Here is a 27,150-nt window from a genome sequence, read left to right on the forward strand (position 1 = left end):
ACACTTTTGTATTTTACCAGCGATCTCTCTAAGACAAATTAACTAACACCACACGATACCACAGATCTATATTAATTACAAGAAAGAGACGGTTAGAAAGATTATCAAACAGAAGGTTATTCAGACATTCATCAAACATGTATTCCTGTGCCATTAAACATAACGTACAGATCATCAGACTATATCATAACTTAGGCAGAAACATCGCGCTGACAGGCTGAGCATCGGCAACCGCTGCACTAAGACAACAAATAACTTTATGTGAAAAAATGAACTAAAATCCATCAAGTCGGCAACTATTTCTCAATAGAGTGTTATAAATAATATCTTACACGTCGTATACTATTCACCGTCATAATTTATGGACAATTATCTGGTAGGCGTAATACTTCAGAGTCGCAGAGTAAACACCTACACTCTGATACCTTTCCCGATCACGTATTTTCTCCGTTGTCGTCGCGAGGAGTAGTGAATTCAGTTTCCAAACCTCAAACAAAATTCGAGACACAGCAGCGGATGGAACGTAGGTGCGAGGTGTCTGCTACAGCAACTTGCAACGTGGTGAATTAATATCTCAAACGCTAAACACGTTTGGGTGGTCCAAACAGGCTCGATCATCATCTTCTAACATCCACGGTTTTTAAAGCTACCGGAAATTTTTCGTTCCGTAGGAGATCCTTTACATGCCGATATATCTGACATAAGGCTGGTGTAATTCAGGATCCTCAAACACCACCGGAATGAGACGGGATCGAAACCGCCGACTTGGGTTCAGAACACCAGCGCTCTACCATCTGAGCTACTAAGCCCAGCAATTTTATTATAGTGCGGATTCATTCTGCGGTCTGTGATAAAGCCACACCGTTTCACGGCCTACTACGGAACGTTTCTTAACGCCCTGGTTTATGACATCGTTTATTATATTTCGTCCCATGATATTAAAAACACTGTATTCCACAAAGGCCCATGATGTTCCCAGGTCACTCCAAAAAGTCGTAAAAATGTATATCACAGAGGGCTGAATTCGTAGGACAAAGAATAAATAATGTACACTTGAACAATTAACGACCAAACCCTCAGCTTAACGAAATGGCGAACAATCATATTATGATATTATTTACATTTTATTTCCAGTTTACGGCTCATTCCGTGTAGATAAAAAACACAATTATTTCGTAAATAAAACAAGAATAAAGGAACACATAACCATATCATTGAATAACATTAACAGACATGATTTTCTTTTAATTTTTGCGCTCGATTCCTCGGCTGAATGGTTAGCGCAGTGACCTTCGCCACAGAGGGCCTCGGATACGATTCCCCGCTTAGTCGTGGATTTTAACTGTGCATCGTCAATTCCTACACCATGGGGGCTGTGCAATTGTGTTCGTCTCAGTACACACCTTCAGCTGCTAACACCACATCACACAACTAGCCACTACACAGGCAGGCGCAATAGTCATTATATCACTTCACATGGGGTTGGAGTCTGGAAGTGCATCCGGTCGTAAAACTGGGCGAAATCCACACGCTCGCCCACCCCAAGAAAACTTGCGAAAAGGCTAGCGAGAAGAAAATACCTTTTAGGTTTTGCCGTGTGAACGAGGTAAAATTTACGAAGTTCCGCGAAGAATTTACTCCGCGTCAACGGAAGGGAAGTTCGTCCGACCAAGACTGCGACTGTTCTAACAAAGATTTCCTACAGTTCATCTCTTTCACACGGCAAAAATCTGGCTCCATGGCTAACTGGGTAATATGCTGACATTTGGTCCAAATGGTCCGGGCTTTGACTCCTGATCGGATCAGGGATTTTAGCCTTCATTGGTTAATTGTAATGGGCCGTCTCCAACGTTAGAGTTCATACTAGGTAGCGTCCCATCTTCACAGAAGCGAAGGTCGCCTATGGGCGTCGACTCGAAAGACCTCCACCAGGCCTCTCCAGAGACCATACGCCATTATTTATACTCAGCACAAAAAAACAGAATATATAAAGTCCATTAATACGGGCCGCGAAAGCAGCAATCTAAATAATAATAATAATAATAATAATCGCAGAAGGTAATTTGACTGAAAAGGGGTATATTAGAAAGCTCGATTCCTATTTTGAGCACATATGTGCGCCTCAACAGAGAAGGTATCACAGAAATATAACAATTTCAAATACCATCGAAATATTTCTCATTTCAAACACCATACATACGCGAACTGATCGCTATGACTAACATTGTTGAAAGCAAACATTAAATAATATCAACCATAACAAGTACATTACTAGAAAACTGAAGTAAGGGATAAAGGACACAGCTGAATGCACGTGTAACATAACGCCATGTGCCTACATATAAACTGAGCGAAGGGGGAGGGGGACTGCGAGAATCCGGTTCAACGGCGAACATGTGAGATAACAATTAGAGAATAAACATGTCAGGACAGCAGCAACAGCAGCCGCAAACATAGGCATCCCCTAACGAGCAGGATCTGCCCAGTCAGTTTTATAGGTGCGCACTCAAATCCGCCCGCACTAGATTAAAATAAACCACTTTTCTATTGTACTGTTATTTGTCACGGATTCCCACAAACACAACAAGGATCAACTGTGTGGCCATTTCTCTGGACAAATTTGACTTATGGTGACAGTGAGGTCGGCTTTAGGAAATAGTTACTATGTTGTCGGTTGCAATCAAATGAAATACATTGCACCGCCTAGCAACACAGTCGTATATTAACGTACCGAAAAAGTACAAGTTTATTAATTTCCGATAGAATAAAGCAATATCCTTACCCAAACAAAATTATTACAATTGAGAACGAAAACATTATGCACATAAGGAACGCATTTCATTCGTAATAGATAGTATAAAAGCATAATTACAAAACACATCGCCTTTCTTAGGCTATACTGTAATCCCTGAGAGCAGATAACTATGCCACTGTGAGTAATCATAAAGGTGCAACTGCTACGAACGTGCATATCCTTCTGTAATAGAAATGAAGAAAACCCATACAAAAATCGACGCATCACACGTGTGTAAATACAAAAGGTTAATAAAAACCCTCATTCGTTAAAAATCTATCCCGAAGTGTTCATTTACATACATTGGGCTGTTTAAGAAAATGCCTCGACAAGTTACAAAAACAAGTAAACTTATGTTACGATGCACTAGAATCATGGAGTAACAACTGTGAGCCAATAAGTGCACCCGGTATATGGTTAAATAAAGTAATCTTCATACAAGCCCATGGAGGAGTGGAAGGCATAGGCTTCCTGAATATCTAACCTCAGCACTAGGCAGAATAACACAGTTATAGACCTTACGTCCGACTAACAACTGTTAGGGTTTTCGGAGATGCCGAGGTGTTTCTGAGCACTTTTAAATACTACTGGATTGAGTTGGGATCGAACCCGTCAACTTCGGCTCAGAAAAGGCCAGCGCTTCTATTGTCTGCGACACTCAGCCCGGCGCAGCGCTACTAAGTAGGATAGAGTGATTACCTCTGTGCACCGCCAACCTTTGCCCCCAGAAATTAACTTATTGCAGGCTGAGCGGGCCCCAGGATGATGGACCTGTCCAGAAGTGGAAATCCCGTGCACATATTGTTCAAACCCACGACCTTCGGGGAACACCTTTACTACCTCGCGTAGGAAGGTCTCCTCATAACGTCAGGGAGTAACCACATATTTTTGGATGAACAAAAATGCATCGAATAAAGTCCACTAAGGGGTACATGACGAGAAACTTCCACGTTTTCGGAAATAAATGCAGTATAAATAAGTAGGTGAACGGCAATGACCCATGAAATCAAATACAAAATCCCAGACCATAGGCTGTCTGGATGTACGACAGAAGAATAAAACTGCCGTTACTTGAATGACAGCATACGTTCCATCCGATAAAGTCGCGAAGCTTGTGTTCGAACCAAGACGGAAAACCTGATACGCCTGCAGGTGGAAACGGATACAGTCCTTGGGTTGCTGATATAGTATATCGACTCGTTCGCTAAAGGGATATCAGTAAGAAAGAAGTAGCCTTCTCTTCAGGTTAAGACAGGAGCGCACCGGGCGAGTTGGCCGTGCGCGTAGAGGCGCGCGGCTGTGAGCTTGCATCCGGGAGATAGTAGGTTCGAATCCCACTATCGGCAGCCCTGAAGATGGTTTTCCGTGGTTTCCCATTTTCACACCAGGCAAATGCTGGGGCTGTACCTTAATTAAGGCCACGGCCGCTTCCTTCCAACTCCTAGGCCTTTCCTATCCCATCGTCGCCATAAGACCTATCTGTGTCGGTACGACGTAAAGCCCCTAGCAAAAAAAAAAAAAAAAAGACAGGAGCATACAGTTTTGCGCGAACAAAGTCTCGAATAACCGTCCTAAAACAGCCCTTTATAGGCTTATGTGTGCAGTGCTTTTCAATTTTTTTTATCTTAACCTATCTGAGAACGAAGCTGCAGGAATGGCATACTGTTTTTCTTTTCGTGTTTATCAAATAACAGGACTGATAAGCAAATAATGTATTTTTAATGATTATAATTTTAAACGTGATATGCAATGCAAGTGAGAAGTGGTGCATTTTTCGAAATTAATCTTCATATTCTTTAAATAACATGGAACATAACAGCACTTTCACTCCACACTTACCTCTACTGTAAACATTCAGACACCAGGTCGCCTTCTATTAAATTTCTCACCACCATTACTAACTATGGAATGAGACTAAGAATGTTTTCTAGTTGCCAAATGAATAGCCAGTAAAGTGACACAAGGCAATACTAGCAAATATGGCACACCAAACCAAAAGAGTGACATCCGATATATAAGATAATATGCAGTAATGGATTAAGACCGACAGTAGTTGAAAGGTACGCGTAACACACAAATTTCTCAACAGTGAACCACACAAAAAATGAAAAAAACCATGGGTGTCGCCTGCCAATTAACTTCAGCGTCTGTGAAACAGTTTCTTTTCTCTGAAAACAGTATTTTCCAAAGCCGTTCGCAAATAAAATAATTAATAAACTCGTTTCAGAAAACTGAACGTCCTCGCGTGGGACAGTATTGAACAGCACTACTAGCCTTGCTTGCCGAAGCAAAAAATGAGCAGAAAACGACCAACTGTTTTAACAAACACCGGTGTCAGTATTTCGCAATTTTTCCATATAGGCCTACAAGAAGAAACCCAATTTTTATCGAAGTGCTCGGTGGTCACTATTACATAAAAACAGACGAGTCATCTATACCTAAGACGCATTCACGAAAAAAAGAGAAAACTGAGCATATAATTTCGATAAACTAAAATTCACTTGTTGATTGATAATGGCGTTATAGCAGTTTGCGTTGCTTACAGCCACATCGATGATTTATGGTTCGATCCAGAGCACAGGCCAAAACTTGAAAACTCACAAGTCCTATACGGGCAAACAAGACGCTGTAAGAAATAAGATGTACACCACCAGGTCACGAAGTAGCGGTTACTCAGGACGGCATTGTGCTGACCACTGCGATGAAAACAGCAAACACACAATAATAACGTAATTAGTTTTACGTCCGTCTAACTCCTTTTAACTTATGTTCTTCGGAGAAGCCGAGGTATGAGAATTTTGTCTCGCAGTTATTTTGCGAGCCGGTAAATCTAACGACACGTGACTGGCGTATTAGAGTACTTCGAAACATAACTGGACTCACAATCAGACAGGACCGAAGCCGCTAACTTGGGTTCAGAAAGCCAGTGCTCTACCGCCCGAGAAACACGCCTATCTCCCTACCCTACCACAAAAATAGTGTCCTACGGCGGCCATAAAATAAAAACCAAAACGTTCTTGCATTCAGGAACTATACTGACATACGGGCAAGTGCGTATCATGGTGCAGAATATTCAACCTCTCGTGCTTGAGAGAGTAAAAGTAGTTTTTCTTATAAAATGGATTAAAGTAATTCATCAAAGCTGTGGAGGGGGCAGTGCAAATCCTGATCTCCAGACTACAAGCTTAAAGCTATAGGCCTTCGACCCGACAGCGCAGAATACTGTTTTCCTTTGATTGATGTCTGCTGTTGACGAACGGTGATAAACATCAAATTCGTGAATAATCTGGTTATATTCGGCCGTACGCGCAACTGTAAAAATATATCATTAAAGATAGGAAACTGCGTTTAATACATTTCTTTTTTTTCGCTAGTTGCTTTACGTCGCGCCGACACAGATAGGTCTTATGGCGACGATGGGACAGGAAAGGCCTAGGAGTGGGAAGGAAGCGGCCGGTGCCTTAAGGTACAGCCCCAGCATTTGCCTGGTGTGAAAATGAAAAACCACGGAAAACCATTTTCAGGGCTGCCGACAGTGGGGTTCGAACCTACTATCTCCCGAATACTGGATACTGGCCGCACTTAAGCGACTGCAGCTATCGAGCTCGGTGATACATTTCTAATGCACACTCCTTAGATAGAACAATTTACTATTTCATAAGATATTTAAAAGTTTCTGAAAAACGTAATAATCGCGAATATCGTCGCCATTACTCGTCGTACAGTAAATATCACATAGAAAATTTTTAAAAAATAGGAAATTATATTGTACAACTGCTATTATGCACAATTTTTCGATACAGCTAATATCAACGAAGAATATTTTGGTCACCTTAATACTGCTTCGAAACTGTATACTATCCGATAATATATAGCCTAGTGCACAATCACAAATACCGAGCTTCGAGAAATTCTGTCAAGCCCATAATAGAATTATTATATTGGTCATCCTAATAGGAATGAAGCAATTTCCTTTACCGTTTTTATCAGTCCGGTAGAGAAAACTGCATTAGTCAATTAGATCAGAAACTCGAGTCCATATAAGTAACTATCCACTATCCCGTTGAAGGATTAAATACGCTCATGCAAGTCCCTTTTAAAAATGTATAACAAATTACAACGTTAAAATACGTAAGCCTAAAATATCTTTTTAATATAGGCTAAAATTTCTTTAATTTGGTCTCGTATTTTTACCACGTTCCACACACTTCGGTTATACAATATTTTGGAATGTAGGTGTAACATTCTCCTACATTGGTAAAATTTGAGTAACCCATAAAAAAATCTCTAAAGTAATACTGTCACCATCTTACGACCCACTAACTACTTTTACGGTTTTCAGAGATCCATGCCGGAATGAGTGGCTCAATCCGGTGGTATTTGAAGGTCTCAAATACGTCAGCCTCATGTCGGTAGATTTACTGGCACGTAAAAGAACTCCTGCTGGACTAAATTCCGACACCACAGCGTCTCCGAAAACCGTAAAAGTAGTTAGTGGGACGTGAAACAAGTAACTTAACATTATTCAGAGATCCCAAACTGCCGGAATTTAGTCCCACAGCAGTTCTTTCTATGTGCCAGTAAATCTATCGACATGAAGCTGGCGTATTTGACCCTCTTCAAATATCACACAGACACTTTTCAAGGACATGTTATAATGGTAATCAGCGCCAAGCCCTCTGGAAGAACTAATCACCCTCACAATGCCGTATTCACAGCGCTATGTCCCATTGAATTCCACCTAAAATCGTTGAATTCCGAACCGAAAATGCACTTCCTACAAATAATTCACTCATCCAGCATTACTGACTTCGACTGTTTCTCTCCTCTCATCCATTCACACATATACTCTTCAATATCCCATCTGACTGGAACGGAAATTACTACAACGTGTAGATGCTAAACTTTGTTTACAATTGTTCTTACACATTTTGGACATCAATTACTTTCAACACTTTCAAGTCTGCTACCTTCTGTTCACGAATAAAACATGCCGGTCGCATAGAATAGAGTCGATCCTCACACAGTTAAACATGAGTAATTTGGTATGGGAACTAACTTCCTCTTCGGAACCAAGGGTGCATTTCAATGCTTCGATTTCATTCCTCTATTATTATTATTATTATTATTATTAAGAGCAGTATTTTCTACGAAAAGGAAATATTTCAACTTTAAATGACATAGTTTTCCGCTAAAGTTGTCGGCTCATATGCCAAGAACATAGGCACTCAGTACTTGTATGCGCGCATACGAGAGAAAGCTTGTTGATAAGGTGTTACAGAATTTGAATATAGTTCCTGTTCAAATATTTCAGGTAACGAATGTAGAAAATATCCACATAAATCGCTGTCCGCACCGGGAATATTTATATGGCATGCAAGGAGAATTAAAAGGCCTTCAGAAAGTCGGAAAGAACAAGTTCAGAACGAACTTCGAACGTCTGCATGGCATTTATATAGCAAGGATATTCTCACAACACATATCACATACATTAATTTTACTAGTAATGAAATCTATTCGGTGAGGGGAGGGGGAATTCAGATGAAAACTCAAGTAATAAATGGCTCATAACTCAACTGTCAAACTTTCCAGAGATTGTATACACTATCGGAAATAACGAAGACCGTGTTTAAAGTCTAAAGGAAACTTGTCGACATAGCTTCAAAATGTCAGTACTATGTGAGTAAATAGTTAATTGTTTGACAAGAGCTGTGGAGGGTCGGTCATGGCATGTACGCCTACACAGTTTAACAGATCACCCGAGAAAATACATCTCACTAACTACCTTTTCGATTTTCGGACATGATGAGGTGCCAGAATTTGTCTCGCAAGAGTTATTTTACATGCCAGTAAATGTATCTACACGAGGCTGACGTACTTGAGCACCTTCAAACACCAACGGCCTGAACCAAAATCTAATCCGCCGGCGCCCAACCATCTGAGCCTCTCATCCCGGCTCATTCGAGAGAAAAAGAAATCACATAACGGGCACTACCGGAATCAAACTGAAATTACTCAATCAATTTTTCATATAAACACGCGGAGGGCCCAAAATTAGACTCATGGATGTTTGATACGTCATTTTCACTTGACAATCGAAATAATGACGAGAAATATGAAGAGTATCTGTCACCATAGAACTTCCAACGTAAAGTACAACTATAAGCTGATGGAAGAAAAAGCAAAAAGTATGGCCAGCACATGACCGGAAAGAGAGTTAGAGATAAAAAGCAAGCATCGGAATGACATGTAGAACACGCCTGCATCGGGGATAAAAGGATGCAAGAAATACAATTTCGTCTTTTCGTCACGAAAAATGCTGTCCTAGGGAAAAACAGAAGATGGCATTGACAGTAGAAAATTCGTATGTGGAGACCGTACAAACAACATACAAACAGGAAACGAACGTGATGAGATGATGTTAAAATCAAAAAGTACAAATTCCCGACATGACATCACACTAACATTTTATTTAAAAAATAGCACATATCTCATCTGCAAATACACTGGTGTCAATACATTTGCACGTCCACCACACCTTACTCGCTGCCGCCGGGTTGAGTGGCTCGGACAGTTGAGGCATTGGCCCTCTGACCCCAAATTGGCAGGCTCGATCCTGGCTCAGCCCGGTGGTATTTGAAAGTACTCAAATACGTCAGCATCGTGTCGGTAGATTTACTGGCACGTAAGAAAACTCCTGCGGGACAACATTCTGGCATCTCCGAAAACCGTCAAAACTAGATAGCGGGACGTAAACACTACATCATTATTATTATTATTATTATTATTCGTTGTCGGAGGAGCATCGAAGTCTGATGGAACACCGCCCAGACCAGCCCGACACGCTAACGTATAACGGTGACTTCATGGATGCAGCTTCCTTCTATTTTCATAATATTGACGAAGAAAAGTCACTGCGAACTGAATAAGAAGGTATGAAACGCTATTTACTAAGGTATGTTAACAGCAAATATTCACAACCAATTTTGCTATATCGCATGAAAAAAAAAAAACATGACGGAACAAGCGCTTTTAATTTGATGAACGTTCAGAGATATGTTCTATCGTACGCCAGTCTACAGTATCTTCAATCAGCCGATCACAACATGTAAATATAATACCATATTCAAAACGGGTGGTACAATAAACAGAAACCCGTAATATACACCAAGTCTGAGTGTTCATATAACTGCCTCGGAAGGAATTCGCTCTAGAGATACGCCACAATACACCCGCACGGTGCCGGTAAATTACCTGACACGCACAACTATTCCTGCGGGACGAAACTCCGGCAAGTCGGCCTCTCCGAAAACCGTAGAAGAGGCTAGTGGTGGGACGTAAAACTAGTATTATCATCATTAACCGCAAAGAAATGCTAAGGCCAAAATATTTCAACATTCGAACGTTGGCAGATCGTTCTGGGAATACATAACCATGACTCCACAGAAACAGAGATTTAGTTTGGGAAAGTTAACGCATTTCGCACCATCACCCTATCATATGAAAGAAGCCAAAAATCTCTGAACACAGTGTGCAAGGGCGGCCTCGAGTGGTCCTCACGGGCTACGTCAACGCAGATATATTCACTACATTACTCGCAGCCGATAATCATCAAGAAAAAATAAAAATACAACCTCTCACAACATCCAGAACTACAAGAGAAAAACAACACTATAAGGAATGTTATTTTCGTTCATAACTCAATGCTCCAATCTATGTGAATTGTAAAACTAGAAGGTTTATTAATGGTTACACAACTTAATAAAGATGGAGCAGGCTACGATACAGTCATTATAAAATGACAGAAACAAGTCCATATTTACACTGTACATAAAACTTATGAGAATTTTGTACCTTGTTCTTCGACACAAAAACTCCATTCACGTAAGTTTCCAAGTACAAGTAGACCATACTATAATGTTTGAGCGGGTTCGAATCCCCCAGTCGGCAACGATGAAGATGGTTTGCCCTGATTTCCCATTTTCACACCAGGTAAATGCTGTGGCTGTAACTTAAGACCACGGCCGCTACCTTCAAATCCAAGCCCTTTTCCCTCCTTTTGTCGCAGAAAGCCTTCGAGCGACGTTACACCACCAGATTCAAAAAGTGTGTTTGAGCCTGTAAGACATGTAACGGAGGTACGAAAAGCAGAGGCGGCTTTCACTTTCCCTTTTCCACGAAAAAACTAGAAGTAGTTGCAACTGTATATTTTTTAAGGTTTGTGCTCTGAACTTACGTAAGCTGCCGCCTTATTCGGCATGCAAGGTATGGGAAAAGATATAAAAACTAAGGCCACGGCCGCTTCCTTCCCACTCCTAGGCCTTTCCTATCCCATCGTCACCATAAGACCTATCTGTGTCGGTACGACGTAAAGCAAATTGTAAAAAAGAATTAAAACAACGAGCAGTTCACGTCAACTGTTTGTTATAATATCGATAGCATAAGACTAAAAGAAAGGTTCTACCAAAAACACATCTGATCTTCCTAATATATTTGCAACCTAGCTGCACATCATCACAGACAGTCTTCACAAAATTAAGACATTAGTCTGCATTAATGAACTTCGACCAACGTTTCAAAATAAGAACCCTAATTACAGTCTTAACAAATAACACAAAAATGGCACATTTTTACAAGCACGCAATGCATATTCTTGCTTGTTGCTTGTTTTAAGGGGCCTAACATCGAAGGTCATCGGCCCAGGCATATTTTTAAATGTACTTCTATGCATATTTAAACTGTTTGGGGACAAATTTGCATGCATATTTCAGGGCCAAAAGCTGGCATAAAATTCCCAGCTCTAGTCATAACCCTGCTGTTCAAGGATGTACAAGCTAATTTGTAGAATGATGATGACTGTCGGAAACCACGTATACGTAACATTATTTTTTTTACTTTAGGCCTGGGTCGCACCGACACAGATAGGCCTTATGGCGACAATGGTATATGAATGGCCTGGGGGGTGGGAAGAAAGCGGCCGTGGCCTTAATTAAGGTACAGCCTGGTGTGAAAATGAGAAACCACGGAAAACCATCTTCAGGGCTGCCGACAGTAGGATTCCAACCCACTATCCTCCAGATGCAAGCTCAGCTGCGCGCACCTAACCGCACGGCAAACTCGCCCAATAATAATAATAATAATAATAATAATAATAATAATAATAATAATAATGTTCTAAGGTTTTACGTCCCACTAACTACATTTATGGTATTCTGAAGTGCCGTGGTGCCAGGCTTTTGTTCCGCAGCAGTTCTAGAAAATCTACCGACAAGAGGCTGGCGTATCTGAGCAGAGATCGAACCCGCCAACTTGGGAGTCAGAAGACGAGCGCTCTTCTAAACCAGTAACTCGACCGGACATATAGGGAAAAATTATCAAACCCTAAACCGATCCAAAATATCACAAAAAAATCACAAGAAGGCTAACTAACAGACGGCACGCATTACATAAAAACAAGTGTCCAATCTCCGTATGTCGTTCGTGTTGCCCTGGCGTGACAAACAGTAGTACTGGTAACTAAAAATACTCGGCATTTGTTCAATATCTGAACCTCCGTACGGTATAGATTCGCAATTGTATTGCGGAAGCTTATGTACAGCGATTAGTGCAGAAGGCGTAACAGACTGCAGCAGCTTCTCTAACGTAGGCATAACTGAAAATTGGCTACGAATTATATACAACTTTTTTAAGTACACAACCACATGGAACTATGAATCATCGTAAAAGTTACTTTTGCAGGTTAGGCGTCACCGAAATCTATAAAAATGTAGTTAGTGGGACGTAAAACTAGTAACACTATTATTAACTGGCGAGTTTTCTTCGCACTACGACCCCTAGCTTTCGTTTGCACCAAGTGCGGGCTGTCATTACAGAACTGTAAACGAACACAGTAATTCTCAGGGTTTCAGAGGCAGTATCAGCAGGAAAGAACAGGTGGGATCTTATTTACCTCAAATGACATCTCTCTAACACAGACGCTATACAGTTCTAGGGAAGTCAGGTTAGCTTTGTAACATACCATAGAAGAGCAACAGCATATGAAAAAGTGTTAAAAAAAATTAAACTTGCGGAACCAATTAACCGTAAAATGCAGCATTTAATACTGTAATGCAATTGCATAAAATAAAGACGTGAACAACTTAAAAGAAACTCAATCCATTGTATTTTAAAAAAAGTATCACTTAGTTTCTCACTTCAACCACATGATAGAAAATAAGAAAAATCACAGAACCAAAACAGAGGAGTCCTCTTTACTCCAAACGTATACGACCCATCACTGCAAGTATGCACTAGATTAAAATACATGTATTTTCTTTTTAAAAAAAGAGTACGTATTAGCGTTAAACAAGCAAAAACTGTGAATAATAGTAACAAACAGAAAATGCAATACGGAGAACCATGATGTAGTTAACGTTATCTCATAAAACCTGGAAGCTGTACCTAGTTGTACCTCTCAACGCAGCTACAATACGCGCGTCATTGGCTCCGTTACCGATTGCTTGCTTTCGGCATAGCGGGCTTCCCGCGGGCCGCACTATTACCTCAATAAAGGCAACGCCATGCATCCACTCTCCAAACTGCCTTTCATCCTAGAATATAGATATTTTATGCAAACAACATTGCCTACAGTTAATAAGCGAAGAAAGGTGGAAAACAGAACTCAATACCTAGCTCCTGAAGTTTCGTTAACAACTTGCGATGAAAAAAGAATAACCTATAATTTCTTCAATTTTTCTCTATTAATAAGTGGCCCACATTAGAACAATAAACCAGCAGAACGGATTAATGACAAATGTATTTTCAATACAATGACAAATCTAAAAAAAAAAAAAGAGTCTACCTCTTCTGGCAATTTCGTTTTCCTGACAATAGAACGAATATACGCATTCTGATTGATATAGAAAGTATCTGCAGCAACTAAGCACAGAAATTACCCAGAAGCGCAGTGCGAGTTGCTCAGGACGGCAAATATCCAGAATCTCGTATGAAAGGTGGAGTGAAATGAAACAGAACAAGAGTCACCTTTGGTGGGCGGGTAAATTTTTAAACGTACAGTAAATGTCCCATATAGAGTGGTAACAATGACCAACACATTGTGTTAGCTTGTTGTTCTGTGCCATATACTTGTTACTAGAGGAACTCTCTTTCCAGTGTCTACTCAGTTAATATAATTCTTAAGTTTTTCAGTCTGTCGAAACCAATTATTACGCTTAGAACATTATAACACACCTGCAAAATATTCAGCAAGTGGTTTTTTTTTACAGGTATGTTGTAGTGTTTTAAGCGTTATAATTCCTGTTTCGACAGACTGAAAAACTTATATATACTGTGTACAGTCAAACTTCGATATCTCAGAGTGCCTGAAAAGGCTGAAAATACTTCGAGTTATAGAAAAACGTACATACTACTACGGCTCCACAAAAAATATCAGCTTCACTACCATTTCCTAATTTTGGACACTGTTCTTTTTTTTACATCTAAAATTTTAATATTATCCGATATCGTAATACAGTTTTATTTCACCACAAAAAAGCAACATTCTCATTTTACAATACATGTAAATTCGTACTTTTGGCAATAAATCTGTAATTTTCCTGCGTAGTTTTCTCTGTAACCGTGTGCTCTCTATAACAGATTAACAGCACCATATGTGTTTTAGCCAAATGAGGACTGCAACCCCGTACTGTAAACCCCTTACTAGGGGTTGAAAGTGGCCTAAAACAGGGTTTTAAGCTACAGTGGTACGTGGCTACTCAAGGTCGCAAAGTTAGTATGGCTAGTCAAACAATACACTCAAAATAAAATGTATAGAGTGTGCGTAATTTTGTATCACGAGAAAGTTTAGGTTTCTCCGACAGGAACTAATTTTGTCTGGGGATAATCAAGTAGACATAAGCGTAATGTTCTGCATATACTTGAAGTTACAGAAAGAAATTTCACACCTGGGCTTGAAATATCCTTGAAGATAACAAAGAATTCGAGTAACAGAACTTCGAGTTATCGAAAATATGCAACATGAATTATACAGGACTCCGTCAGGAAACGAAAATTCCTTCGATATAGAAAATTCGCGTTTTAGAAATATAACTGTATTTGCAGAAATCTTTACAATTGGCTTTCCGTCGAACCGACACAGACAGGTCTTATGGCGAAAAAGGAACCAAAAAGGGCTACGAGTGGGAAAGAAGCGGCCATGAGTTTAATTAAGGTACAGACCCAGCATTTTTGTGGTGTGAAAATGGGAAACAACGGAAAATCATCCTCAGACCTGCCGACAGTGGGGTTCGAACACACTATCTCCCGAATACAAGCTCACAGCCGCGTGTTCCTAACCGCACACTCAACTCCTCGGTCATTTGTAGAAAGTTAGCAATGTTTATTTAGCATTGAATTGGTACTTTCCTATGTACCGATTCCGACGCCAAGCTGTTACCTACGAAATATTATCAAGAAAGACTTGTATTTAATATCGATGAAGAACACGGCCGCTACCTATACAATCCTAACACTTTCTCATCCTTGCGTAGCCGAAAGCATTTGATGTTTTAATGCGACGTTAAACCACAAAAAAGTGTATTTAATGTGTTAATATTAATTTCTATTCGCTTATTGTTTATCTCATAATTACTTCGTGTCTGAATTTTCTTTGGAGCCCGTTAGACTGTCGTATGTAAAATTATTAGCTAAAACTTATCGTAGTGTAGATGTTAACGAATTCGTGTCGTCCTAGATTATATTTCAATTGCAATAACCTCCTACAAGCAGAACTGTCAAGAAGCTCAGTTATATAAAGTGTGTTACAATCCGAATTGCCAATCACCACAAAAAAGCAACATTCTCATTTTACAATACATATAAATTCGTATTTGGAAATAAATCTGTAATTTTCCTGCGTAGTTTTCTCTGTAACCGTGTGCTCTCTACAACATTCTCTTAACACGTTAACAGCACCATATGCGTTTTCGCCAAACGAGTACGTGCTCGATAACTTCGAGTTATCGAAAATATGTAACATATGAATTATATAGCATTCCGTCAGGAAACGGAAATTCCTTCGATACAGAAAATTCGCGTTTTAGAAATATAAACTGTATTTGTAAAAATATTTACTCCGTGTTTTGTAAGTGCTGTGTAACTGCTAGTAGTCGAAAATGAAACTGGTATCAAAGTAACATACTTATATCAAAACGTAAAGCAACATAAACTGCACTGAAACTGCTCAATATTGACTAACCAGTCATGAACATGAACAAAAAAATGAAAGTTCTCCTGAATTTTTATTCCTCTTCAATTATCAAAGAGCTCCTGAATATAAACTACATCAGGATGGAAATGTTGCTTTTTGTAGTTATTGTAAAATATGTGTAAAAGGAGGAAATTGTTATTGCAACCCTTTTGTCATGTTGAATGAATGATAATCATACGTGAATATCTAGTAATTTCCCACGTATTCCTATATGAATAATGCACTCAACACCATTAGACAATTTAGTTAAATGGTTGGAAGTTGAAGATATTAGTTTACAAACTCTATCCAAACCTTACAGCTCTGTATTGTACAGGATAAACATCAATATTAATTTCTGAACATTGTAAACGTTTTCTCTTCTATCACTATAGAGGTATGTGACATCGTACGTCACCAGCCTGATGCAGTTAGGTATACAGTAAATGCCTCGGTTTGCTATTAAGAGGTTTGTGGTAATGCATCTACCCGAGACAAAAAATGAAGCATGCCCCAGAGATAGAACATGGATTAAAGAATTATCCACTATTTCCTGTGAATCAGAGTAAATGTTACCCAGAGCGAACTTCTACCAAGTAAATACATGAATAAAATTCTACAATGTTATAATTTATAAAATATTCGAACACAACCAATGGAACATCAGAAACTCTGCACAGCTGCCAAGTAACTATACATGAATCATTCCTCTCCACCTCTACCCTTTAAGAATTTTTCAATTCAATGACGAACATGTAGAAAACGTTATTTTTCTATTTTCCTTTGCAAAGCTCACCTCTATCCTTTAAGAGTTTCCCAATTCAATGACGAACATGTAGAAAACATTATTTTTCTATTGCAAAGCTTGAGAAATCATTGTCCTTGGGCCCATGTACTTTAGGTAAAATTCAATTTGATAACGTATAACATGGCACTATAAACAGCGGGACCAGCGTTTACTAGGGTTAAAAATTAGGAAAGAACCAACAAATGACTGTGGCCTTCACAGGGGCATCCATCCTTACAGAGTTGAAATGATCAATAGTGAATTTCAAACTCACTGCCTCTTGAATGTATGTGTATTTGTCAAGACTGACCAGCAAATTCGTACACTGAGACTGCATCATTACAAACAAAATTTTAAAACAATACTGAGAATAAGATGCAGCAAGTTAAATGTAAGTAATAAGTAATAAAGACTAAAATCTTGAACCAGTCCTAGGAAGCCCTTGTTCTGGGAAAGGGAAGGAAATTATATTCATAATAAGCCAAGTTTTCGTAACTAAACCATTATTATATGAACATCAGAGTACATCACTATTTAAATTTCTTCCATATTACCATCAACAGCTGGCAATAAAACTGAACCATATTCAACGCATTGGTTTTATTACATATTCAAGTGACAAAAAACCTGAAGATTCTGAATATTTGTATGCCAAACAAGTTAACCGAACAGATTCCAAAAAATTAACATAAACCTTCATCCTATGACTACAAATGTGCAGATTCCACTTCTCACAGGGTTAATCCTAGAGCAATACGCCTCCTGACAGCAACCTTTACAACTGTGCACCAGTTCTAATGAAGATTTATTTCTGAATAAAAACTAACTTTCTTGTTCAGAACTGCTTGCATGGGGAGCATGGAACTGACTTGCAGTGATAAGCTGAATATGAAAAGTTTCAAAAACTTTAGTATAATTATAAAATGCCACAAACCACACAGCAAAGCCTTTTTTGTTATTGTTCCAGTGTACTTGTTCCCAACATGCACAGTTTTACAATATTCTTAAATATATGATATCGTAATCAAAGATTTACATTCTAAGAAATTTCAGATCCTTACAAACATACACAACGTATGTTCCCCAAGAACACTCCTAATTCTAACATCAAATCAAACTGGATGGTTACTGTCACAATGCACCAAACGCTCACATTTCAGCAAAGAATTAAGAAATGGATCAAGTATCAGAATAACTGTCAGAGGACAGAATATGACAATATATTACTGATATTGGCAAGTCCTCCAAAATTTAGAGAGCACATAGAAGGAAGTGAGCACAGAAATGCCTAAGTCAAATGAACAAAAATTATCAATAAATAACCGTTTAACAATGAGAAAAATTATGGTACAGACTTTTTTTAAACTTACCTCAAAACTATTTCCCATAAAATCCTGATATCCCCTTTGGCAACTTGGATATGTGGCCAAACACAAAAGACCCTGAGCAAAGTAATTCTCTACATTTCCAGTGTTACAACTAGAGATTTCTTTTATCCTTTCTGTTTAAATTCCATGCATATCATAAACTAGGCTTGCTATGCGATTATGATTACTATATTCAACACTAAACAGAACTGCTTATTTCCTAGCTCTGAAGTAGATTTTCAGTATAAAACAACTCCTTTGTTTGCAACCATGTGTTGGCATAATCACAAACCAATAAGACAGTACATGACAGATTATGCTGCATCACAGTTGTCCACAACATAATCCTAGTTTAAAGTACTTCTGATTTACTGAAATGGTGTAAAATTACTTCACTCTCTAATCCTAACAATCTTATACCAAATATGAAGCCACTATGCAAACCTTTACAGTCTCAATCAAGAAATGTGCTCATCACACCACCCCGACTCCTTCCTATCTACCTGTAATATCAACAGTGATTGCAACGTTATAACATCCAGAATATTAACAGGCAGATATTACTTCTAAAACTTTGCTTCTTTTGCTAAGCCCACAGGCTGCAGCAAGTGATATTCAAAGCTGATGCCAATAATGGGTACAATATGCACCGTTTGTCTAGATGACCTAATTTGCTTCTCTCCATCCTGATAACTTAGAGCCCACAGGCTACATCAAGAGTTACCAACAACCTGTTTGGTGGGCAAATACTCAATGGCAACAAATGTTCCAATTTCATCATGTGAGTGAGTTGGCCGTGCAGTCAATGTCGCACAGCCCTGTGCTTGCATTCAGGAGATAGTGGGTTTGAATCAAATCATCAGCAGCCCTGAAAATGAATTTCTGTGGTTTCCTGATTTCACACCAGGCAAATTCTGGGGCTGTAGCTTAATTAACATTGCAGCTGCTACCTTCCCAATACGTATCCCTTTCCCATCCCCCAGTCGCCGAAAACCTTTGATGTGCTAGTGCGGCGTTAAACCAGTAGCAAAAAAAAAATTGTCATAGAATATTAAATGAAAAAGAAAGGCAATTGGGAAGTCCATGACGTCCAATATGAAGGTAATTATCAGTACAGGCACCATGTAAAAGCTTCTACAGGACTGTAGAGCAGCAGAAGTAATTTGAAACCCAAGTTCAAATGATTCCCCCAATGTAAGGCTAGTAATGTGGAACCAGAATAATACATTACATCCAGAGAAAAACCACACACTATGCCTTTATATTTCTTCTAGCAGTTAAAACTGGAAAAATACAACTGTTAGCAATTTTAATTAGTAAAATTCCCTGAATTGCCATTGGGCAGAAAACCTATAGCGATTGTAAAGTTGGACTGTATGTGATTATATGACAAACAAGGAAAAAATGCGACTAACTTCAGGATTCAAAACCAAATTCCAAATTCTCCAGACAGATGAGTAAACTTCAACTTCTTGGGAAACGTTAAACCAATAACGTTTCTAGCCAATCTCTTGTAAGAAAGCAAGATATTCATGAAGTATGGCCATTTCTTTCACGTCTCTTGAAGCAATCATCCCTTAATGAAAATGGAGATAATATATGCTCCTACAGTAAAAACAAGTGTGGGACGCAACCATTATTCATTAGACTGATATTTGAATGTAGGTATGTATATATACACCGCTTAGTCCTGTTCCAACACAGTGTCGGGGAGGAGGTGAAATGAATTTACATGGCATGTTTTTATGGACGGATACCCTTCCCGGCACCAACCTCAGCTGAGGCCTAATGAAGATGAGATGAATGTTTTTTATACAAGTTGCTTTAGGTTGCACCAACACAGAGAGGTCTTATGGCGACGATGGGGCAGGAAAGGACTAGGAGCGGGAAGGAACCGGCCACGGCCTGAATGAAGGTACAACCTGGAGTGAAAAATGGGAAACCACTGAAAACCATCTTCAGGGCTGCCAACAGTAGGGTTCGAAACCACTATCTTCCAAATACTGGCCACACTTAAGCGACTGCAGCTACCGAGCTCAGTTTGAGATGAATGATGGTGAATTAAATTGGGTAAGAAGGTGGAAGGAATCAGCTGTGGCCTATAAATAGGAAATGTCCTGGCATTTGCCTGGAAGTGAAAATGGGAAACAACAGGAAACCATTCTCAGTATAGCCGGCCATGGGGCTCGAACCCACTCTTCTTCTGAATGCAGAGTTTGACTCTATAACCGTAGCGTGTTAATATGCGCGGCCATTCTGCTCAGCACCAATGTTTACATATCCATTCCGATCGAGGTTCTTCACTTTCAACCACTCTGGAACATGAGCAGTTTATCTGAGAATAATACTTGCAGCCCATGGAAATGAAACACAATAAAATATGCACCTAGGATTCATAAGATATGGACCTGCCGTTTGAGAAACTTGCATGAATGGCATTCAGATGACCAATAAATCATTGACTACACATACTAGAGAAAGGTCACTAATCTGGTTATTATACAACTGTGCCCAATAAAGACTAGTAGAGTGATAAAACAGAATAAAATGTGAATCTCCACTGTAGACCTATGACAAAAGGTAGCAAAAGACTTTATCAACATGCTTTCAGTGATTTACTAATTCTGTAAATAGACAAAGTGGGTAATGTAGTTATTTTGTGCTAAAAATTTTGAGTTCAAATCAAATGCAGTCAAACAACACTGAAGAAAGTGCATAAATGTGAGAGGTTCATGTCAGTAGATTTACCAGCATATTAAAACACCTACTTCAAGTGCAAAATTCTGGCACTTCAGTCTCTCATGCCTTACGTAGTACTAATATCGTTACTCTATTATCATAACTTATATCCTGATGAAATCTATCATTAGGAACCAAATTCTAAGAAAATTAAACTAATTATAATAATTCTATAATAATGGTATAATTATAATAATGTTGTTGGTTTTAAAGCCCACTAACTACTTTTACAGTTTTCAGAGATGCTGAAGTGCCAGAATTTTTTCCCTTAGGAGTTCTTTCACGAGCCAGTAAATCTACCAACAAAAGGCTGATGTATCTGAGCACCTTCAAATACAATCAGTCTGAATCAGGATTGAACCTGCCAAGTCGGGATCAGAAAGCCAGAGCCTCAACCATATGAGGTATTCAGCCCGGCATGAAGCTAATTCAAAGACATGTAAATAAAGTGGTGTTTCACTCACATAATTTGCTCTGGAGAACACTAAATATGATTGATAATGTAGTAAAATGGAACCAACCATGCATATTACTTTTCCAGCCTTACTAACAATATTACTTTTTAAGTTAGCTTTACTGGTATGTTTATCATTAGAGCCCAGATGTTTATGCCGTAGTAGGTTATACTGCAACCTTCTTCTGGCTCACAAGATAGTTCTGCAATGAGATTTGTATAAACATTAGGAGTTCAGCCCAATACAACCCCTACAATTTATGCAACTCTCCCTACACGACCGTAGACAATATTTGCTGGTCTCCAAATGAGATTGCATTCTAATCTATTAATGCATAAAAATCTGCACTCTAGTTATCACACAACATACCACTTAATGATCCATAATTTCTTCAACCTTTTTGGGGAATTAAATTACATCAAATGGCATATGTGAACACACACAGTAACACCTGAACAATGGTCTTAAATTTTTCAAACAATATGCCAACTGCACTTGAGTCTAAAAGTCCACACTATACCTTGAAAAATTACACCAGTTTCCTCCTGTCTTTTAATGCACACACGAGACTATCTAAACAGTAAGTAACGATGTGTTTAGAGAAAAATGATACAATACATAGGGTCGCTAAAGAAACAAAACCTAATATTCCACCATGCCCTCCCTACCCACTATTATCCAACTGGTCATGTCTCCCAACCTCATATGGATATGCAGTCGATCAGAACAATTTTTGTTGTATTCATGAACCTTGCCATACCGCACGAATGTACATTTGCATGAAGTTCTTACGCATTCCTACAGTTTTTTTTTTTTTTTTTTTTTTTTTTTTTTTTTTTTTTACAATTTGCTTTATGTTGCACCGAGTGAGATAGGTCTTATGGCATCAATTGAGACAGGAAAAGGCTAGGAGCTTGAAGGAAGCGGCTGTGGCCTTATTTCAGGTCATTGCCCGGTTTGAAAATGGGAAACCATGGAAAACCACCTTCAAGGCTGCTGACAGTGGGGTTTAAACTCATAATCTCCCGAATGCAAGCTGACAGTTACAAGACCCAAACACTGCAGTCACTTACTTAGTACACATAAGCATAGGTAAATGAACCAAACAAAAACTGTTCTGATGGACTGAACGTTCGTATGTGGCTGGAAGGCGTGACCAATCCTAAGGAAAATAATGGACAGAAAGAGCATTTTCAGATACGAGGGTATTGTTTCTTAAGCGATGATATATACATGTTACTTTCATACGTAAATGTGAAGTGGGATGCAGGAGGTCCAATAGATGAACTTTAGGTAGGACTACTTGGTAAGTGACAGAACAATTTTCATTGATTTCATGAACCTTACCATACCATAGTGTAGGAATATATATTTGCATGAAGTAATTCCGCACTCCTACAGTATAATTTATTTAATAATTTGTTTTACGTTGCACCGACAGAGATAGGTCTTCTGGCGTCAATGGGATAGGAAAAAGATATAAAACGTCTAATTAGTAAGACAGGCTTTTGTGTAACATGCAAAAGATACGATATCATCCTTCATAATAGAGTTTAACTGACCTGTCTACATAAAATAGGTATTAGTGCGGTTGAAAACCTATTTAGAAGTGATTATCAGCACAAGAACACACTTGTAGAGATGAACAATAGCAACTTATCAGTTAAGAATGCTATTTTCAACCTCAACAAGCCCACACATGATTTAAATGAATGGCAAGGTACTTCCTTTATGGTCTTCCTAGCTCCTATTGAAATTTTAGAAATATTAGAATTGTCAGGGCATCTGCATATTGCAGAGACACGCATGAGGCCCACTGAAAAAGTAGTGACCGTAGAAACTTTCCAATCATGGTCATATTCCCTTATAACTTGTAAACTACATTTGTGCCCAATCACTATTACATAATGTCAGTGAATTCCACACCTACCGAATGGTTCATAGTTAATTTCATTCAACTCTTAAGGCAAAATATAAACTTCACCATCAATTCCTACTGTATGCCTATATCAATAACAATGTGGACAGTTAACATTTCATAACAACCATTTTCCTCATATCATTAATTAGAAAATTTCTAAGGGAACTCTTATCATTTCATTCAAGACAGGCTGACAGTAATTATTTTTAAACAAACTAACAGAAGAAATATTCAGGATGATCCCTAACTACCGGATTTGCTTACAACCTTCTCCAGAAAATTATTAAAAGTGTACCTGCAGTGCAAATATAACGGAACATTTCTGCAACCAAGTAATGATAATACAGGAATATCCGAGAACATTGTGGGCAAATCAATGACGGATTAATGAAAAATTGGCTCAGATTTTAACACATACATCTGAAAGAAACACTTCCTTGCATTCGGACTAGAAATAAGTACGAGTGATGACATAAAAACCCAGCTGATGAAGCAATGTTTACAAATATCTAAAAATAAGTTTATAAACTATGCTGACAAGTGTGATTTACTTGTATTACACATAATTTTCTCATTGCAAGTGTACACAGTAAACAGAAGCTTTAGCCTATAAACTTTTTTAAATGTTCCATTCCTCAAATTTTATCTATACAGACTAAAAACATAATAAAATGAAAATTACTCACGTCTGAATCCTCGTCCCTCCTCTGGTGTGGACCTCTCAGTGCCTTCCGACCCCGGCGTTGCTGTACCTTCACGATCTTCCGACATGGGTGCGTCAGAACTCTCCTCCTTGACTATAGGGGGAAGAAGAGGAGGTGAAATGGAGACACTAGCAGGTGAACTTGAATCTGCACGTTGTTGTGACTGGCCGTTCAGATATGCTCGCTCTTCAGCGGCCACTCCAGGAGAAAACAATGTGGATAAATGATTGCTCTGATTTGGTGACGTGTCGTGATGGTTGCTATTGCTAGTTTCAATCTTAAGACATTTAGATGGTGGGGCAAAAGCAGACGGAAAACCTTTGACCTCAGGAGTTGAAGCTGCACCAAGAGGCCGAAAAGCTCCAGAACCAAATGGGATTCTGGGATCAAGTGCAGGATGAAGAAACTGAGGCTGAAGGTGGTGCAATAGATGTGCTGGCAGTCCAGCGTAACTGTCCATATGACGAAGACCAAAGCCAGCCGCAGAGAAAGGAACGTGTAAATCCTTAGCTTCTGGTGCCTGAAATAAAAGATATTCATTAGTTCTCATAAATATTTATTTTAAATCCTCAAAAGAGGGTGGCATGAAAAAGAAAAAAAACACAGTACTATTGAAAATTGTCCACTCTTTCTGAATCCATATTATGCAGCTGTGAATTACGTAAATAATTGTTCTATATTCTCTAAAGTGGAAAGAAAAATGTTCCTATATTGGCAATGTTAGGGCTCTTATGTGTGTCATCAGGGAACAAGTAGCTGCATATGGCATGAAAATATTTTAACTTATCCCTTCCCTTGAATATTAATGTACTTACTTCCCATGTCTCAGAGTCAGAAATAAATAAACTGAGAAGTTCATTAATGACTCAAAATGATACAACTAACAACTAAAAAAACAGGCTATTATTTTACCTGTGGGTTAAAGGGTCTCTGCATTCTAAGAGCCTCAGGCAGCCCTCCTGCCTGAGAAAAAACTACCAGAGCTGGAGGTGGTACAGGTAGTGGATTGGGAACGTAAGCAGAATTTTCCATCTGCAACAGATCAAAGCAATACAACAATGTAATTAAGAAAAATAATTCAAAGAGAGAGCAGTGATGGAAACAAATAACAGCACATGTATCAACAATGTTTTCAAAAATTACCTAATACTTTACCTAGTAAGAATAAATTAATAATACACTTTAGCTCTCTAACAGTGCACACAAATTAATGCTCATCAAAATCCTCAAGAATGACTACACTTTAGAACGTACCATTATACAACCTCCCAATGAAAAATCATCTTGATACTGAAAAATATTTCCATCTCTGCTCAAATAGGTATCACACTGTCATCACCTCCGAATTATGATGTGAATCTTGCATTAACATGAGGCTACTACTGCTACTACTAAATAATAATAATGTAGTTACCATTATATTTATATTCTAAATAATGACTTACATCAAATTTTAAAAAATGACAGATGGTCAGTTCAAATGAGAACAAATACATATAACACTCAGAGGTGTCTCATATGTAAATATGCATGAATATTCTAACAAGCAAATGCATATTCATCAAAATGACAAATCATGGCGTAAACAAAGAAAAAAATTAAGGATATTTGCACTACAAACACAGAAAACCACGTTGCAAAAACAAACAGTGATCCAATTCTTTCAGGACAGATTGTACTTAAATGTAAACAAAGTGATGGTGGTTCAGCTAGAGATGTGTTTGCATAAACAATGGAACACTGTTGCGCACAAAAACAACCACAGACGTGATTAGGTCGAGCACAATACACTGTTGGTTACTTAATAGCTCAGAGCAGTAGACTAAACCCAGTAGGATGCGTATTGTACGTGATTTACCCTTAAATATGATTAATATCAAGTGACACTATAACCCCTCTCTTGGTACGAGATTTTGTTTACCTTGTATAACGTCAAACTGAATGTACCATAAGACGAATAATGTATATAAAATAATAGGCGAGCTCAGGCTTTCTGTGAAGCACTTTAGATGGACCGACTTGCATCCGATTGCTTCCCCTGAATCCACCAAGCCCCGACTGAGCTCCATAAACACTTACCTACACACTCATGTTGTCCCGAGGTGCATGGTGGGAGATCGACAAAACACGATCGCGTTTCGGCTGGCGGGAGAAACTCAACATGGCGAACTGCGAGTTTGAAGCTAGGGTAAAACATTATTATCGATTTACATTTTCAAAATACGCCCGTAGCTATGAAAAGTTATGTTTACCACAGGCTTGTTTTTGAATATGACAGCAAATATTTCGTTCTAGTTAAAAGGCTGAGGGATAACTACTCTGCTACAATAAAGTCAAGAAGTACGACCGGCGTAATCCTAACCCACTACGGTAACTTTGAAAACATCTATGCTCAACTAGATATGCAGTTAAAGTTCCAGGCAAAAAAGAAAATTAATTTGATCACGTATCATTTGTGTATCCGCGTCACTGGTTTAAGGGGGAGCCTCATGGAGTAGGTATAATTTACCGGTACCTGTCTCTTACCCGGAGGCCACGGGTTCGGTTTGCGATCAGGACTGGACTGAGAGCTGGGAGGTTCACTCAGCCTTATGGAACCGACTGAGGAGTTGTCTAATACGAGGGGCAGCGGAACCGGTCAGGAGAGTCAAGCAATACAGCTGAAGATGTGACGCTGACCACGTGGAACTCCGCTGTCTGCAGACCGTCTGGCTGGTTAGCAGTCGTCTTAGCAAGCCGAGGCCAGGGTTGCCAGACGTCCCGGATTTTACGGGACAGTACCATATTCATGTTAAATGTCCCGCGTCCCGGACAGTTCCTATGCGGGGCGGCAATTGTCCCGTATTTTGAACCTCGAGAGAAATACGCAAGTGTTTCCATCTCAGATAAGTACCAAGAGGTTTCTTTCAAAGAGGACAAATTTCTTCACTCCTTGGTTTCTTTATTTGGTGTGAATTCGTAGAGTTTTAAACTGTTTTTTATTTTACTTTTTGCAATTCTCGGGTTGCCCATCCTGGCGAATAAGACGCGTAATAGCGGACATCTACCTCAGTCCGCCGCATGTGAAATTGTCAGCTATGATAAATATTATGTTCTGTTGACTTGATTAGGTCCGATTTGTTCATTCCTGTAAATGTTTCTTCAATGTCATGCAGATA

At 39.0% G+C, this 27,150-nt stretch overlaps 1 protein-coding gene across 4 annotated transcripts in view; it reads right to left on the reverse strand.

Annotated features, from left to right (window-relative positions):
- Positions 1-26,099, reverse strand: part of LOC136863053 (E3 ubiquitin-protein ligase RNF220) — a 252,399-nt gene extending 226,300 nt beyond the window's left edge. For 3 of the 4 annotated variants that reach the window (XM_067139381.2, XM_067139379.2, XM_067139382.2), the window contains exons 1-3: positions 25,914-26,061; positions 24,905-25,024; positions 23,975-24,512 (exon numbers count right to left, since the gene is read on the reverse strand). In XM_067139381.2, the coding sequence (XP_066995482.1) occupies positions 23,975-24,512; positions 24,905-25,024 (658 nt within the window). In that variant the 5' untranslated portion in view covers positions 25,914-26,061. The other variant, XM_067139380.2, reaches the window with a different exon arrangement.
- Between the last annotated feature and the right edge of the window lie 1,051 nt (positions 26,100-27,150).

The sequence above is a fragment of the Anabrus simplex genome, chromosome 2 (genome assembly GCF_040414725.1).
Source record: "Anabrus simplex isolate iqAnaSimp1 chromosome 2, ASM4041472v1, whole genome shotgun sequence".
NCBI lineage: Eukaryota > Metazoa > Arthropoda > Insecta > Orthoptera > Tettigoniidae > Anabrus > Anabrus simplex.